The 16,918-nt window shown below is 45.3% G+C and overlaps 1 protein-coding gene across 1 annotated transcript in view; it reads left to right on the top strand.

Annotated features, from left to right (window-relative positions):
• The window catches only part of kcnh1b (potassium voltage-gated channel, subfamily H (eag-related), member 1b), a 71,891-nt gene that overhangs the window by 1,393 nt on the left and 53,580 nt on the right, over nucleotides 1-16,918 (top strand). The window contains 4 exon segments of the mRNA XM_034087934.2: nucleotides 10,403-10,526; nucleotides 10,855-10,961; nucleotides 14,447-14,575; nucleotides 15,922-16,040. Coding sequence (XP_033943825.1) covers nucleotides 10,403-10,526; nucleotides 10,855-10,961; nucleotides 14,447-14,575; nucleotides 15,922-16,040 — 479 coding nt within the window.

Here is a 16,918-nt window from a genome sequence, read left to right as displayed (position 1 = left end):
TCCTTTAACGCACTTATCTTTTCAACTTTTCAGTTTGGACATTATCACATAGACAGACAGGTACAGACCAGAGTTTCCACATACTGTCGTGTAGATGTATCCATCCCCTTCCGCTGACCTGTGATGTATATATACACATATATTACATATATACAGTATATATTTATTATATATACAAAGTATATACCGTATATATATACTGTATATAACACACACACATACACACACACACACACACACACACACACACACACACACACACACACACACCACACACACACACACACACATTTAGAGTTTATGCTCTGTTTTAAATGTATCATCCAGACGGTGAACCTCCTGCCCTTTGTGTGATTCATAAATTGAGCATCCATTTTACTGCTTTGTCTGACAGTTGAGTTTCTTGAATGTTACATCTCTAACTCTAACTCTTTCTCCTGTCTCGTGACCACATGTTTCTCCTTAAATGTACCTGACTTTATGGCGGTAGGATATGAAGACGCATACAACATGTTATTGAATACTGATACACATATTACATGCACTCACATTTCCCTTGTTTCTTTATCACAAGATATTCCTTTTGATTAATTTACAGATATTAAAGAGTACTCAGATCTGCCTTTTTGCTGATTTCAGTCATCGAAAATTGCGTGTTAAATACAAAAATAAATATTTTTTAATTAAACATTAAATTTAACACAAAAGGCACCCTAACAATTATTATAATAGTGCAGTTCCCTACTGATACCCTCTTCCGACTAACTAAGAAAGTGTATTTTGAGATGTGTCTATCGAACAAGTTGAAATCTAAAGTTGACAATTAACAAAAGAATCTATCGTGCAGCCCGACACGCCATTATCCCAGCAGCACACCAGCATTTCTTATTTTATGGAGCTACCTGGCTAATGTGAAAATAATGACCATCCCGAAGCTCAAACCCTTCAGATCACCATATGTTTGAATCAACTCCTCTATGAGACAGTGTTAATACACAGAATAACATTCTTAAATATGCAGAGGGGATTGTGAACCCAATCCTGCTATCTCAGTAGAATCTATTACACTGATTGTTTGAATTACAAATATCCAACGTATGAGATTGTTTGAAACCCCTTTGACTCCACATTAGGCCACAGAATTGAAGTTAAGCGACTCTGCTCTAAGGCCGTGTTTAAATGTGACGTCAGCACAATAAATCGCAGCCTCATCAGTGGCTTCGATGACACGGTCAGTAGAGAAGCAGACCTCAGCCAATTAGAAAAGGGCAAGGGCACATTAGACGATGTTTAAAATGCATGGTGTATAGGGTGCTGCAGGAAGGAGTCCTAAAACCCGGACATGGAGCATTTCTTCGCTTCCTGTTCCCTCGTCTCAATGTCAGTGGGTTCTTTCAAGAGGACTTTTGTCAGATCCTAAAAATAGGGTTGGCGGTTGGTCCTAAATGCTCTAAATGTGAATATTTAACATGCGGTTGCTAAAAGATACTGCAGATGTTCTTGGAAATGTTTAAATACACAGCATTTAAGCTTAAAAAAATCACAAGTAGTGTTCACTTGCACACATACATAAGATGAGATTTAATGTTGAAAAAACAGTTGAAAAAAAACCCTAATTACAAATAAATCAAAAATCTAGCTTCAAGTAAAATACATATTGATAGCGAAAGTGTTACGATGTGTGAAGCAGGTAGGACCCAAATGCAGATTAACGTGCAATTCCTTTATTTCAAGGCTAAAAAGGACAATGACAGAACAGAACACTCACCGAGGACAAGCCAATACACAAGACGAACCGACAAAGACAGACAGAAAAACCAGAACTTAAATACACACAAGACTAATCACACAAACAAGACACAGGTGAGGAGGGAGGAGAAAACACAGGGGCCACAGGTGAACACAATCGGGTAATCAGACACACCAGGGAAACTAACGACAGGGAACCACAGACAGATCTAAACAAGACAAAACACAACGCAGACAGAAAACCAAAAACAGATATAGACAAGACAAGACACCATAAAGACAGATCGTGACAGAACCCCCCCCTCAAGGGACGGATTCCAGACGTCCTAAAAAACCCCCCCACAAAAATCCAAAACCTCAAGCAGGGTGGGTGGAGGGGGTCCGGAGGAGGGACACAAAACTAGGGCCACCAGGGTGGGTGGAGGGGGTCCGGAGGACGGGTCTGGGCTGACAGCCCAGGGGCACAGCAGAGGACCAGGAAGGGATCTCGGGCAGACGGCCCGGGGGCAAAGCAGAGGACCAGGAAGGGATCTCGGGCGGACGGCCCGGGGGCAAAGCAGAGGACCAGGAAGGGATCTCGGGCGGACGGCCCGGGGGCAAAGCAGAGGACCAGGAAGGGATCTCGGGCGGACGGCCCGGGGGCAAGGCAGAGTTCAAAAAGGGCTTCTCGGGCGGACGGCCCGGGGGCAAGGCAGAGTTCGAGGAGGGGCGAAGACCACAGCTCTCAGGGGACCGGGCAGGAGCCGGTGTTAACCGGACAGTAACCAGAGCCGGTGGGACAGTTGTCGGCAAGATTCCCCATGGAAGAGGACATAGGATTGGCAGGACCCCCGGCAGGAAAGTTGTCGGCGGGGCCTCCAACGGCCCAGGACACAGGACTGGCAGGACCCCCGGCAGGAGAGTAGACGGCGGGACCTCCAACGGCACAGGGTAGGCAGGATCCCCGGCAGAAGAGTAGTCGGCGGGGCCTCCAACGGCACAGGACACAGGGTAGGCAGGATCCCCAGCAGAAGAGTAGTCGGCGGGGCCTCCAACGGCACAGGACATGGAGTTGGCAGGACCCCCGGCAGACGAGCAGTCTGCAGGACCTCCAACGGCACAGGACACAGGGTAGGCAGGATCCCCGGCAGAAGAGGAGTCTGCGGGACCTCCAATGGCTCAGGACATGGAGTTGGGACTCGAGAGACGGCTCGAGAGGGAACTCGAGCAGTGACTTGAGAGGGAATTCGAGAGATGACTCGAGAGGGAACTCGAGAGGAGACTCGAGAGGGGACTCGAGTGGAGACTTGAGAGGGAACTTGAGAGGGTACCCGAGAAGAGACTCGAGAGGGGACCTGAGAGGAAACTCGAGAGGGGACTTGAGAGGGAACTCGAAAAGGGACTCGAGATGGGACCTGAGAGGGAACTCGAGAGGGGACTTGAGAGGGGACTCGAGAGGAGACTTGAGAGGGAACTCGAGCAGTGACTTGAGGGAATTCGAGAGATGACTTGAGAGGTGACTGGAGAGGGATCTCGAGAGGTGACTTGAGCGGAGACTCGAGAGGAGACTTGAGCGGAGACTCGAGAGGAGACTTGAGAGGGAACTCGAGCAGTGACTTGAGAGGGAATTCGAGAGATGACTTGAGAGGGAACTCGAGAGGAGACTGGAGAGGGGACTCGGGTGGAGACTTGAGAGGGAACTTGAGAGGGAACTCGAGAGGGGACTTGAGGGGTGACTTGAGGAGTGACTTGAGAGGTAGCTTGAGAGGGGACTTGAGAGGGAAGTCGAGAGGGGACTTGACATGGGTCTTGAGAAGGAACTTGTGTCGGTCGGTACGCCGACAGGACACGGGGAGCTGGCGTCGGCTGGGGAGCCAGCAGGAGACGAGGTGCTGGAGTCGGTCGGTACGCCGACAGGCCTCGGGGAGCTGGCGTTGGCCGGTACGCCGACAGGACTCGGGGGGCTGGCGTCGGCTGGAGAGCCAGCAGGAGACGAGGTGCTAGAGTCGGCCGGTACGCCGACAAGACTCGGGGAGCTGGCGTCGGCTGGGGAGCCAGCAGGAGACGAGGTGCTGGAGTCGGTCGGTACGCCGACAGGCCTCGGGGAGCTGGCGTTGGCCGGTACGCCGACAGGACTCGGGGGGCTGGCGTCGGCTGGAGAGCCAACAGGAGACGAGGTGCTGGAGTCGGCCGGTACGCCGACAGGACACGGGGAGCTGGCGTCGGCCGGAGAGCCAGTCCTGGAGCAGAAACTGGAGTTGGGACCATGGCTACTGGGGCCGGTACTGAAGCCGGAACCATGGCTGCTGGGGCCGGAGCCATGGCTGCTGGGGCCATGACTAGGGCTGGGACCATGGCTGTGTGGGCCGGTTCTGTAGCAGGGACCATGGCTGCATGGGCCGGTTCTGGAGCCGGAACCATGGCTGTGGGGACCGGTTCTGGAGTCGGAACCATTGCTGCTGGGTGTGGAGCGGAAGCCTGGACCCTGGCTGTGTAAGCCAGGTAATGGAGAATGGAAGCATGGCTGCGTGGGCCGGTACTGGTGCATGGATCCATGGCCTTGTAGGCCGGTTCTGGAGCCGGAACTGGGGCTGGAACCCTGGCCTTGCGTCTCTTAGGAGTCTTTTGGAGACTTCGTGGACCTCCAAACGCCAGACCAGACCCCAAGAAAGGGTCAGAACATGAAAACTGGCACTCAGGGCTACAGGAGAAAACCCTAAGCCACTCGGGCAACAAGCTCCATAGCCAGGGCTTGCGAGCAACCTCCTGACGTGCGTCCTTCAATGCAGCCTCTCTACCCCGTCTAGATGAGGCGCCTTTCCACGTATAAAAAATGTACTCCAGAGAGTATCCAAGACATTCCGCCTGTCGCATCAAATGGGCTGAGTCTGCTGGGTCCATAATGGTCGGTTCGTAATGTTACGATGTGTGAAGCAGGTAGGACCCAAATGCAGATTAACGTGCAATTCCTTTATTTCAAGGCTAAAAAGGACAATGACAGAACAGGACACTCACAGAGGACAAGCCAATACACAAGACGAACCGACAAAGACAGACAGAAAAACCAGAACTTAAATACACACAAGACTAATCACACAAACAAGACACAGGTGAGGAGGGAGGAGAAAACACAGGGGCCACAGGTGAACACAATCGGGTAATCAGACACACCAGGGAAACTAACGACAGGGAACCACAGACAGATCTAAACAAGACAAAACACAACGCAGACAGAAAACCAAAAACAGATATAGACAAGACACCATAAAGACAGATCGTGACAGAAAGATTTATATATCAGTGCAAGGATTTATATTTCCTGTTTGTTGGCCACAGAGCATATTTTTTTAGCAAAATAATCAAAAGTGGTGACCATTGCATGTATGATGTAATGTGTATTTGTAAAGCGCTTTGAGCATCTGGAAAAGCGCTATAATAAATGTAAGGAATTATTATAATTATAATTATCAAAAATGCAACGGAAAAAGCCCATTGGTTCAATGCAGTTAAGGCATACGTTTGGGTAGGTGTACACACACACACGTCAACCTTGCAGCACTCGATTCAATGCTTACCTTACCTGCCATCATGGAGGACAATACTGCGGACACTGCAGAGTTTTCAGCGTATACAAGCCTTTTTAATCACGGAGATGTTGCTCAAACTTATCTCTGTGGATCATATTTCATAGCCTGTTGTTTTTTTAACTTATGCTCGTGGCAGCAATCCAGAGAATATTCACATGTTATGGCGCTTGTGTAGTCAAACATACATGTGTCACTATACTGATGAAACGATCAGCTGCTGTCACAGTTATACTGGATTCATTTTTACTGCTGAACACCAAATAGCCTATTCTTATCATACATTAGCCTTTGGAAGTGATGAAAGGCTTTCAATTATTTACGCACATTTCAAAATCTTTGGCTGAGCTTTTCTGCTTTTCTGTCTGATTCTTCTAAGGTGGCTAACAAAGCATCAGGAAGTACATTTATGATACTCAGTCTTATTCAGAGTTCTATTCCTCCTGGGATGAATAGTAAAAACGTCCTCTTACTTTAACGTGTCCAATACTTTAGTTCACGAACAAATATCCTTAACATTAATGCCATCAACCTGAGCTGTGAAACATAACAGAGTAAACATCAGCGTGTTAGAATAGAATAGTTTAATGTCATTATACATGCAATGAGATAAATGCTTCTCCCTGCCATCAAAACAAAAACAAAACATAAGACAACAAAATACATGCAGCATACACACTTAGGAATAAGGGATAAAGAATAAAGTGCAGTAATTATTTCCAGGAGTATAAAAATAAAATCTGTAATGTAATAAATAATAAGCATTGTAACTGTGAGGATGTTGGCAAGCTGATGTTGGGTCGGTTTATATCCTGCGCACCCTTCTGGTAATAGAAAAACAACAAACGTATCTCTGTCCGTCAGACATCTTCCTCCTGTTGAACTCTTGCCGTTAAATGAGGAGCAGTCCATGGATGTTGGGTTAGCCTCAATTCAGCGTAACGATAACCTATGGCTGAACAATGGATTCATTTCACATTGTGCTGCTCACCCCAACTCACCCCCAATTAATGAAGTAACAAAGGAGGAATTCAAGCCTCAGAAGAGCTGCTAGCACCGATAGGCTGCAGTGTCCATTAAACACACAGTTAGAAACATTCGTCCTGATTTCTTCAAACTCACAATTTGGCCAATCAGGACACATTTCACCTTTTTAAAAAAAAAAAATTTGATTTATTTTCCACAAAATCAATATCCATCCATCCATCCATCCATCCATCTTCTCCCGCTTATCCGTGGTCGGGTCGCGGGGGCAGCAGTTCCAGCAGAGAGCCCCAAACTTTCTTTTCCCTGGCGACATCAACCAGCTCTGACTGGGGGATCCCAAGGCGCTCCCAGGCCAGCGAAGAGATATAATCCCTCCACCTGGTCCTAGGTCTACCCCTTGGTCTCTTCCCAGCTGGACGTGCCTGGAACACCTCCCTAGGGAGGCGCCCAGGTGGCATCCTAACTAGGTGCCCGAACCACCTCAACTGGCTTCTTTCGACGCGAAGGAGGAGCGGCTCAACTCCGAGTCCCTCCCTGATGACCGAACTTCTCACCTTATCTCTAAGGGAGACACCAGCCACCCGGCGGAGGAAACCCATCTCGGCCGCTTGTATCCGCGATCTCGTTCTTTCGGTCATGACCCATCCTTCATGACCATAGGTGAGGGTAGGAACGAAAATGGCCCGGTAGACAGAGAGCTTTGCCTTCTGGCTCAGCTCCCTTTTCGTCACAACGGTGCGGTAAAGCGACTGCAATACCGCTCCCGCTGCTCCGATTCTCCGGCCCATCTCACGCTCCATTGATCCCTCACTCGAGAACAAGACCCCGAGATACTTGAACTCCTTCACTTGGGGTAAGGACTCATTCCCTACTTGGAGTGGACAGTCCATCGGTTTCCTGCTGAGAACCATGGCCTCAGATTTGGAGGTGCTGATCCTCATCCCAGCCGCTTCACACTCGGTTGCGAACCGATCCAGTGAGTGCTGAAGGTCGCAGACCGATGAAGCCATCAGAACCACATCATCTGCAAAAAGCAGTGGTGCAATCCTTAGTCCACCGAACTGCAGACCCCCCCCCCCACGACTACGCCTCGAAATCCGATCCATGTATATTACAAACAGGATTGGTGACAAAGCGCAGCCCTGGCGGAGGCCAACCCTCACCGGAAATGGGTCCGACTTACTGCCGAGGACCCGGACACAGCTCTCGCTTTGGGAGTACAGAGATTGGATGGCCCTGAGTAGAGACCCCCTCACCCCATACTCCCGCAGCACCTCCCACAGTAACTCCCTGGGAACCCGGTCATACGCCTTCTCCAAGTCTACAAAACACATGTAGACCGGATAAGCGTACTCCCAGGCCCCCTCCAGGATCCTTGCGAGAGTAAAAAGCTGATCCGTCGTTCCACGACCAGGACGGAATCCGCATTGTTCCTCCTCAATCTGAGGTTCGACAATCGGCCTGACCCTCCTTTCGAGTACCTTGGAGTAAACTTTCCCGGGGAGGCTGAGTAGTGTGATGCCTCTGTAATTGGCACACACCCTCTGATCCCCCTTTTTGAAAAGGGGGACCACCACCCCGGTCTGCCACTCCTTCGGTACCGTTTCCGACTTCCACGCAACGTTGATGAGACAAAATCAATATCATTTAGGATTATTTGTCGTGACTGTTGTGTGCGTTTCATACGGTAAAAAAAAATCTCCATCCTGAAGTAGGTGACATGAACTTGTATTTTGCATTGGGGCTGCACTCCAGCTCTCACCACATCCTGCTCCGCTGGGATTCAACTCAGGCATTCGTTTGAAGCATTTAAGTTTAAGCGTAAAGTATTCATGAAGTCTTACCTGAATGTGGAAGCGATGGTCTTTGGGGTATTATAGTGCACACATAGGAACACACAACACAAGTGGTACAGGTTTAGGTTCATAACATTCATAACAGCTGAATGACACATCTGCTACCTACGGTCAGGTTCAGTTAATTATCAAAATATATTACCTTTATTTGTGTTACGAACTCCGACAGTTAGGATGTAGGAGCCAATTGCAAGACCCGGGAGACAGAGGTAAAGTATTTGTAAGATACTTTATTTTCCAAAACAGCATTGAACAACAAAAAAGGTAACTATCAAATCTCTAGCCGAGATGACAAAAATAGCACGCAGTGAGGAATCAAACGTTTCAAGAGACAACACGCATAGACCTGAACATGACAAGAGACGAGACGAACTGACACTGAACACCGGGAGACAGGGGATTTAAACACAGGGTAACAAGACACAGGTGGGAACAGTCAGGGGCGGGGCTGACGCTGATGAGCACAGGAGACACAGAAGGGGTGACAGGTGAAAACAATCAGGAAATCAGACACACCAGGGAAACTAACGACAGACAGGAAAACACAGGGAAAAAAGACCAGACAAAACACAGGGAGGAAACATGCCAAGGAGAACAGAAACACACCCACTACCAGACACACACACTTAAAACCGTGACAATTCGTCAGTTACCGTCTCATCGTAGTAGCTTTGGACAAAAGTCTCATCATGTTGAAGGAAAAGCAGGTGAAATACTCAAAACGCCGATGTCTTGCTGTCAAATCTTGCTCCATAATAAAACAACACATTGATATTAATCTTTAAAGGTTTAATCTGATAGAAAAGGTCCATCATTTCTCATTCTAAGCGGCTACGACTGTATCTCAAACCTTCGTGTTGGCTTGCACTTGAACAATGGGAGAAAAACAAGCATCCTTTCTGTAGGGCAGCATTAAGAAATAAATAGCCTTATGTGTACATTTGTAAAACATATGTTCTTTTCCTTTTAAGTAAACACAACATATGACATCCCACCTCATTCCCTGTTTTCACGAAATACCTGTATTTCTTTTCGTACTTCAAAATCTATGCAATCAAAATCCCAAATCGCACTCATATAGTAAGTTAAACAAAGTGTCTTAAATAGATCTGGGTGAATTAATGATATCTATTCTAAGTACAAAGTGGTCAAAGGCAAAATATCAGACCTTTAAAATGCATTCAAAAGACAGCTATGGTAAAAAGAGACAACACTATTGCACCAAACCAAAATGTATTCTTAAATTACCACAGCATTGAAAAGGAAACATCGATCAGTTACTTTATCTAATAACCTAAGAGTCACTTTTTCCGAAATCCACTTTTCCCATCGGCATAAGTTAGATCCATCACACGGCAATTATTTATAATAAAAGCTCTCCTTGTGCACACACACACACACACACACACACACACACACACACACACACACACACACACACACACACACGCACGCACGCACGCACGCACACACACACACACACACACACACACACACACACACACACACACACACACACACACACACACACACTGCTGTAACTGTGCGTGTGTGTGTGCGTTGCTGCTGGTGGATTGTGATTGTCTGCTCGTGTGTCTCTACCTACAATGAATCACAAACACTGAGAGACTTTGTTGTTGTTACCATGGTGTAAACAAACCTTCTCGTTCACACATGATCAGCTCCGTGGATGGATAGGTCTGTAGAAAGAAAGAAAGATAAATACGCAATATTTATCTGTGTAAGGGATGTGTGATTATGGCTCAAATAACAATTATGATTTGTTTCATATTAAGGCCGGATTATTGATCCCAGTTCCTTTAGTCTTTCAGAACCAAATTTAATCTGTTTTTAACACTCAAACTTGCATAAAGTTAAGTTGCTAAACAGTTGACTTTGTGTAAAAGGGGTAATTAATAAATGTCTAAATCATGATTAATATACTTTTAATCTAAAGCAGAAAGTAACAGGCTTCAGCTTCTGAAAGTTCATCTGTTCTTGTTCTCTTACTGTTCGATAACTTTCTGTTGGACAAAACAAGGAAAAGATAATAAGGAAAGGTCCCAATAGACTGCAAGGAAGCTTTTTATATTACTGCCCAAATGATTAGGAGATCATATAATACAAATAATTGTTAGTTGCAGCCTTAATCAGCAGTGCAGCCCCACCACGTGTCAAACATGCTTCTGAGGTTGTGAGCCCATGCACTTAATGGGGATGAGTTCAATCTGCTGTTTGTGTGGTCAGATACAAACTTCGTGCTGGGGAACGCTCAGATCGTGGACTGGCCGATCGTCTACAGCAACGACGGCTTCTGCAAACTGTCCGGGTACCATCGGGCCGAGGTGATGCAGAAGAGCAGCACCTGCAGGTACCGCCATTTTACGTTTCAAATATCTCTATCGAGAAGAAGCATACACGTGTGAGCAGTAGTGCAGACTTCTTTGGGGTGGAAATCAGGCTTCCCTTTTTCAACACAGAAGACAAACCGAACAGCCAACAAGAAATAATATTATATTTTTATTCACCATTTTATAATATGTTTCTTAATGCTATGAATGTCTTTCCTTTGTGTAAAGCACGTTGAATCGCCTTGTGTTGAAAGGTGCTATATAGATAAACTTGCCTTGCACACGCTGATGTTAAACCAGAGCAATGGAGACTTTATCAGCACTGTGTGTTTACTTCTCCTCCCGCAGCTTCATGTACGGAGAGCTGACGGACAAGGACATGGCGGACAAAGTGCGGCAGACCTTTGAGAGCTACGAGATGAACTCTTTTGAGATTCTGATGTACAAGAAAAACAGTGAGTACTTCATGTTTTTTTAACAATACAAATTACAATACCCTGAACCCCCAAAGAACCAGAAATAAAATGTTGCTTGCGTCACAGCAGCTCCGTTTAAAGACAAGAATGAAACAAGGACACATACAACATTGAACTATTACAATACAATCATTGAGGAAAATATGTTCTAGTCTCGACAACCTACTTTAGAGATCGGATTAAGTTCCATATTTAATTTTCCTATTGACCGGTGCACAACGAGGCTGACCCTAAAGATAGGCGCTTTCACACTGCGGTACTTTTCCCACAAAGGTTCATGCGAACTCTTTAGTTCTCATGAACTAAGTACAGATCGCGTTCACACCAGAAAAAGTCCCTGGGGGAGAATTAGGCAAATGAAGCCGCTGACGTCACTTCTTCTTCTTCTGCTTTGGGTTTACTGGCAGGCCGCAAACCACTTCACGGCGTATACTGCCGCCCAAAGTCCCCGGCCGGAAGTCCCCGGAGTTGGGGAAGGCTTCAGTAGAAGCTGCTGGGAGTCCCAGCAGCTTCTACTGAAGCCTTCCGAGTAAATCGCCAGAACACCGACACCTCCTCATCTCCACCGCTCCCATGTTTTATTTTGTGTTGCCATAAGTTAGTCTCTCTGCGTTTCTGCGCTGGGCTAATGCTAATGCTAATAATGCTAATGCGAGGATAATAAAATGGCGGCTTCACAAAACTTTTTGGGAGTTTTACGGGGCGTGGTTTGCAATCCGCCCAGCCAATCAGGAATATAGCTCTTTTCTCAAAAAAGAGCCGCTCGAAACTTTCGAGGGGGTAAAAAGGTTCGCATGAACTAATTTGAGTACCGGCTCTTTTTGGTGTGAACGCGATCATGAACTAAGTTCGCATGAACCTTTGTGGGAAAAGTACCGCAGTGTGAATGCGCCTAAAATGGCAGAACCCTGTTTCTCCTATTTCATGGTAACAATTTGTATTTATTCTTTGAGGAGTCCTATTATGGTTTTCAGAGTTTTTCCTTTTGCCTCAAAGTTCTCCCTGATACATTATGTCTATGTCTTCTTTAAGGACATATTTGGGGTCAAAGACAGTGTTATTGACCCATTTTAATACTTGTTCAGGTAGGTTGATTCAAAGTTTCTCAAGCAGTTGACCTTCAATCTTTAAGCACAACTTTATTTAGTGGTTTTAATTTGTGTTGGATAAACACAGAGCGAGTAAAACCCAACACTGTGCTTGTGTATCGAGCAACTGTCTTGGAAAGTAAATGGGCTCGTGGTAGAAACAATTCAAAGACACTACTTTTTCCAGTCCTGATAATGGATGTAGCGTAATGAGTGAGCCATCTCGCGTCCTATCTGCACAGGCAAGCAGCTCGACTAATTCAATGTGACAAATCACTTAAGTTTGTGTTGTAATATCATAACATTTCCCTTTGGGCAAGTGGATTTCTTATTGCCTTTAAAACCTTGAGCCCTGGACTCGCCCCAAAGGACTGAAGCCAGCAGGAAAAGGATTCTGCTTGTTCTTCTGCAGACAGATTCAAAGTGGTCTCAGGGTAGCAGATGGTCTGTCATAACACCCACGTATTTGTATGAAACACCTACTTGATATTGTCATTACGGAAAACAAAAGGAGCGTCAGCTGGTGAAACAAATACAATTCCTCTGTTTTCTTTGTCTTAATCTCAAGAGCTTTACGCTCACTTGGCAGCCTCTCAACGACAGACACAGAGAAAGATGTCTGTTGAATATAATAAGCCTCTCAGTTTCACTCATTTAGTGCAGATTTCTTTGTTAAAGGGGAACAATACCACGCGAAGGACAAGCTGCTGCTTTTATCAGACTTCACGAGACTGTTCAGTTTCACAGTGACGTGAAAAGAGCTAGTTCCAAAACTGGCAAATGGCTGCCTTTTAACAAAGCCCCCTTTTATCCAAAGTGCTTTTTTGCCTTGTGATTGGAGTGTCAATGTCCTGGGAAAGGACACGTTGACATGAGGAAAGGACACTTTGACATGAGGAAAGGACACTTTGACATGAGGAAAGGACACTTTGACATGAGGAAAGGACACGTTGACATGAGGAAAGGACACTTTGACACGAGGAAAGGACACTTTGACACGAGGAAAGGACACGTTGACATGAGGAAAGGACACTTTGACACGAGGAAAGGACACTTTGACATGAGGAAAGGACACTTTGACATGAGGAAAGGACACTTTGACATGAGGAAAGGTGTACTTATTTCCCACACAGGAGAGTGATGGGGAGGAAAAACAAAGACCATGGTTCATATTTAATGCTTGACTCCCTCAACACTTTGGCCACATGAGTACAATCATTTATGTACATATATATTATATTTATATTCATACCGTTCACGTTATTGTTAAAAAGCTTCCACTGAAACCCAAACTCCGGTAGTTCAGTGGTTTTTTGAGAGCAGTATGATTTTGTCTTTGAGTCAGAACCAAAAGAAGATGTTTTACTGAGTCAGTGTTCACACGTGGTGCTACACCCGACTGGCACCGGGACACGTGTGTGTGTGGTTTTCGCTTCAGTTCACACACTCGCACACAATATTACATGCTGTGCGGATACAAAACAAGACGCTGTGTGTACCAACAGCGCTGTACACAAAACAGTCACACTTTGAAATGGCTTATACAACAATGAAACACTATTAATGATTAGTGCAGCTTCTCCACCAGTTGCTGATGTTTGATTATCAAACTGCAGTCTTCACTCCACTCAACAGGGTTTCCTCGTCCTTACACGCTCTCAGCCAATTAAAACACGGCAAAGGAGAAACACAACTGCTTCAAAATGACTGTTGGCACTTAATGTACCAATTGGAGATTGGATTGGACCAGGTAAGAGACAGAGGACATCCGTTCTGCCATTTAATCCAGAGACTGAGAAAACCAAGAGCCCCTGGGTGTAGCGCTAAAGAAAATAGTTCCTACGTGAAACCCCTCTCAGAAACTCTGTGGATTATCCCGAGTAGCCGGGTCATGATTTTATGAAAATAAATCCTGGCGAGTTCTTTTGTTATGTATTTCTTGGTTGAGCGCCATCGTCTTCCGTTACACTGGAGAGAAGGCAGACGTGTGTATGGCCAGTATCTCAAACACTCTGCGACTCAAACCGTATCATGTTGATGAATAGCACTACAGGAAATAGGATGTACTTTCCATGTTGGGTTTTCTCCGTCAGTCTCCCCCTGTCCTCTCATGGATGTTTTGATTGGAAGTGAGACAGATGTATGATGTCTGAATGGGGTTCTGACTCGTTTTGGAGCTGCGCCGTCAACGGTGCAAATTGGATTTTTGACACTTTAAACACCTTCTCAATACACACATAGATTCAGCAGCTCACGGTGAAGCGGTTCATTCTCACTTTCAGGTGAGTGTGTTCAGTTGGAAACATTTAGTCTGACTTCCTTTGTGTGTGTGTGTGTGTGTGTGTGTGTGTGTGTGTGTGTGTGTGTGCGCTCCAGGGATGCCAGTCTGGTTTTTCATGAAGATTGCTCCAATCAGGAACGAGCAGGATAAAGTGGTCCTGTTTCTCTGCACCTTCAGTGACATCACCGCCTTCAAGCAGCCAATCGAGGACGACTCTTCAAAAGGTGGGCGGGGCTAAAAACAATGGACAATATGGACTTCAATTCTTAGGCACTGTTAGTGTCTTTGTTCACACACTGATGAACTGCGCTAGACATATTAGAGAAGAATAATTTTCTAAATATCTAGCTGCAAAACCGTCAGTGCAAACGTCTGGAAAACAAAACATCGGTCATAACTAAACCTCCTCTTAAAGCTGTGAGAGCAAGGCGATAGGACCAGCCGGGTTTTCACTTTGATCAATATCGTGAGGCAGTCATAACGCATAAATAGATTTGTATAAGAAACCTAAGAGGGTGTTGTCTTAAGGAGAACAATTGGTGCTTGTTGATCCCTGTGGGCAGGCGTTATGTTTTTTTTGTGGCTTTCCAGAAAACACAATAAGGCCGGTTTATACGTGCTTTGAATGTCAATAAAAATACATGTTCTCGTCTTGATAAAGAACGCTGCTGTGAAGGATAGGCTTTTACCAACCTGTCCTTCACACTCCACCATGTTTATCATTTGTGTTATAACTTTGTGTCACTATGTCTGTCTGTGTTGTGTTTTGTCTTTTTCTGTCTTTGGTTTCCTGTTTTATTTTGTAAAGTGTTCACCCCCCCCCCCCCCCCCCCTGTTCCTGCCCCCCCCCCTGCTCCCCCCTGTTCCCCCCTCCCTGATTACCCGATTGTGTTCACCTGGTGCCCCTGTGTTTCCTCCTCCCTCCTCACCTGTCTCTTGTTTGTTTGATTCGTCCCGTGTGTATTTAGGTTCTGTGTTTTCTGTCAGTCTTTGTGAGTTCCTTGTCGTATTTGGACGTTGCTCACGGGGCTGTTTTGTCCACGTTTGTTTCAGTAGCCTTGAAATAAAGGTATTGTTTCTGTTCGTCTGCATCTGGGTCCTGCGTGCCTCACTCAGACACTATGGGAATTGCCTCGGCCATAGTTTAACGGCTCACTCTATCAAAGAACGCATGTTACGTTTAGTAACACAACATTTTTGTAATGCTTTTGTGTTATGCATTAAGTGACTAAGATCAGATAAGATAAGAGGTACTTTATTGGTCCCACATTTGGACATTTTGCTTTGTAGCAGCATAAACAAATTGATAAAAGCATGTGGGTGTGAAACCCTGATATTGACAATATAAGACAAAAAATAGAAAAATAGGCAAAAGAAAATTACACATTAAGTTGATAAACATTATGTGAGGATTCAAAAAAGCTTTAACCTGATTATTCTTAAAATGTCTACTTGTTCAAGGTTTCAGATCATGAGGAACATTTTGTCTCGAGGTAGGAACAGCCCGTTCGGTTTGAAATCTTGCACTCGTTCAGTCGTCTGATGCTCCATGTTTTTGTGTGGTTTGCAGGTTGGGGTAAATTTGCCCGCCTGACTCGTGCGCTGACCAGCAGTCGAGGCGTTCTGCAGCAGCTCGCTCCAGCTGTGCAGAAAGGAGAGAACGTCCACAAACACTCCCGGCTGGCAGAGGTGAGATCAGCGCTCTCTCCTCACTGAACCAGACGCTGCACTGAATGTCCTGTATCTGTGTCTCCACCTCTCTAGGACTCTTTTAAACACATTGGGAGAAGTGATTCTGAACTCAGTCACCCAAGTACATATTGGACACATTTTCCACAAGCCACATGTCTTCTGCCGGTCCGCTGCAACTCTGACTACTTTTAAATCCAGGCTGAAGACTTTTCTTGTTGTGGCTGCTTTTAATTGAACTATTCACATCTTAAACTGCACGGTAACTTTTATCCATGTACTTTTCCTTTTAATGTTTATTTTATTAGCTTTTCTTTTTTAATGCTTAATGTCTTTCATTTTTTGTAAAGCACTTTGAATTGCCTTGCGTTGAAAAGTGAAGTGCCTTCAGAACAATCTGACACTAAAATGATATTTTTCAGAAGCATAAATCAGAAGAAAGGAGAACTCGGGAGACGAACCGACTAACCGGGTTTTTAAGTCATTATTTATTGTAAAAAATATATTTTTACAAGTTCCAAAAATCACAACATGTTTTTAAGTAACTAAATATTCTCTTTTCGGTGTTAAGCCTTTAAAGAAACACCATTTTGAGTGTGTTAAATACAAACACAAATGTAAGCCTGTTTTATAGGCCGGGGTTGAATCATTTCAACAAAGAAAACATTGTTTAATCGAAACTAGGAAAACAAATGTTCATCGTGAAAGACGATTATAAAAATTGAAATAATAACAAATCGTATTTTCTTCTTTTCTTTCCTTCGACATGATGAATAAAACCTCAGTACTCTCCAATCGTTTTATATTTGGTCCACAGAAGGACACAAGGCAGACTTGATGTAAGCGTACCAAACATCGTGAGCACTAAAATAATATGG

Source organism: Pseudochaenichthys georgianus, chromosome 1 (genome assembly GCF_902827115.2).
Source record: "Pseudochaenichthys georgianus chromosome 1, fPseGeo1.2, whole genome shotgun sequence".
NCBI lineage: Eukaryota > Metazoa > Chordata > Actinopteri > Perciformes > Channichthyidae > Pseudochaenichthys > Pseudochaenichthys georgianus.
Note: the sequence above shows the minus strand (reverse complement) of the source record. Positions and strands in the feature narration are given on the sequence as shown.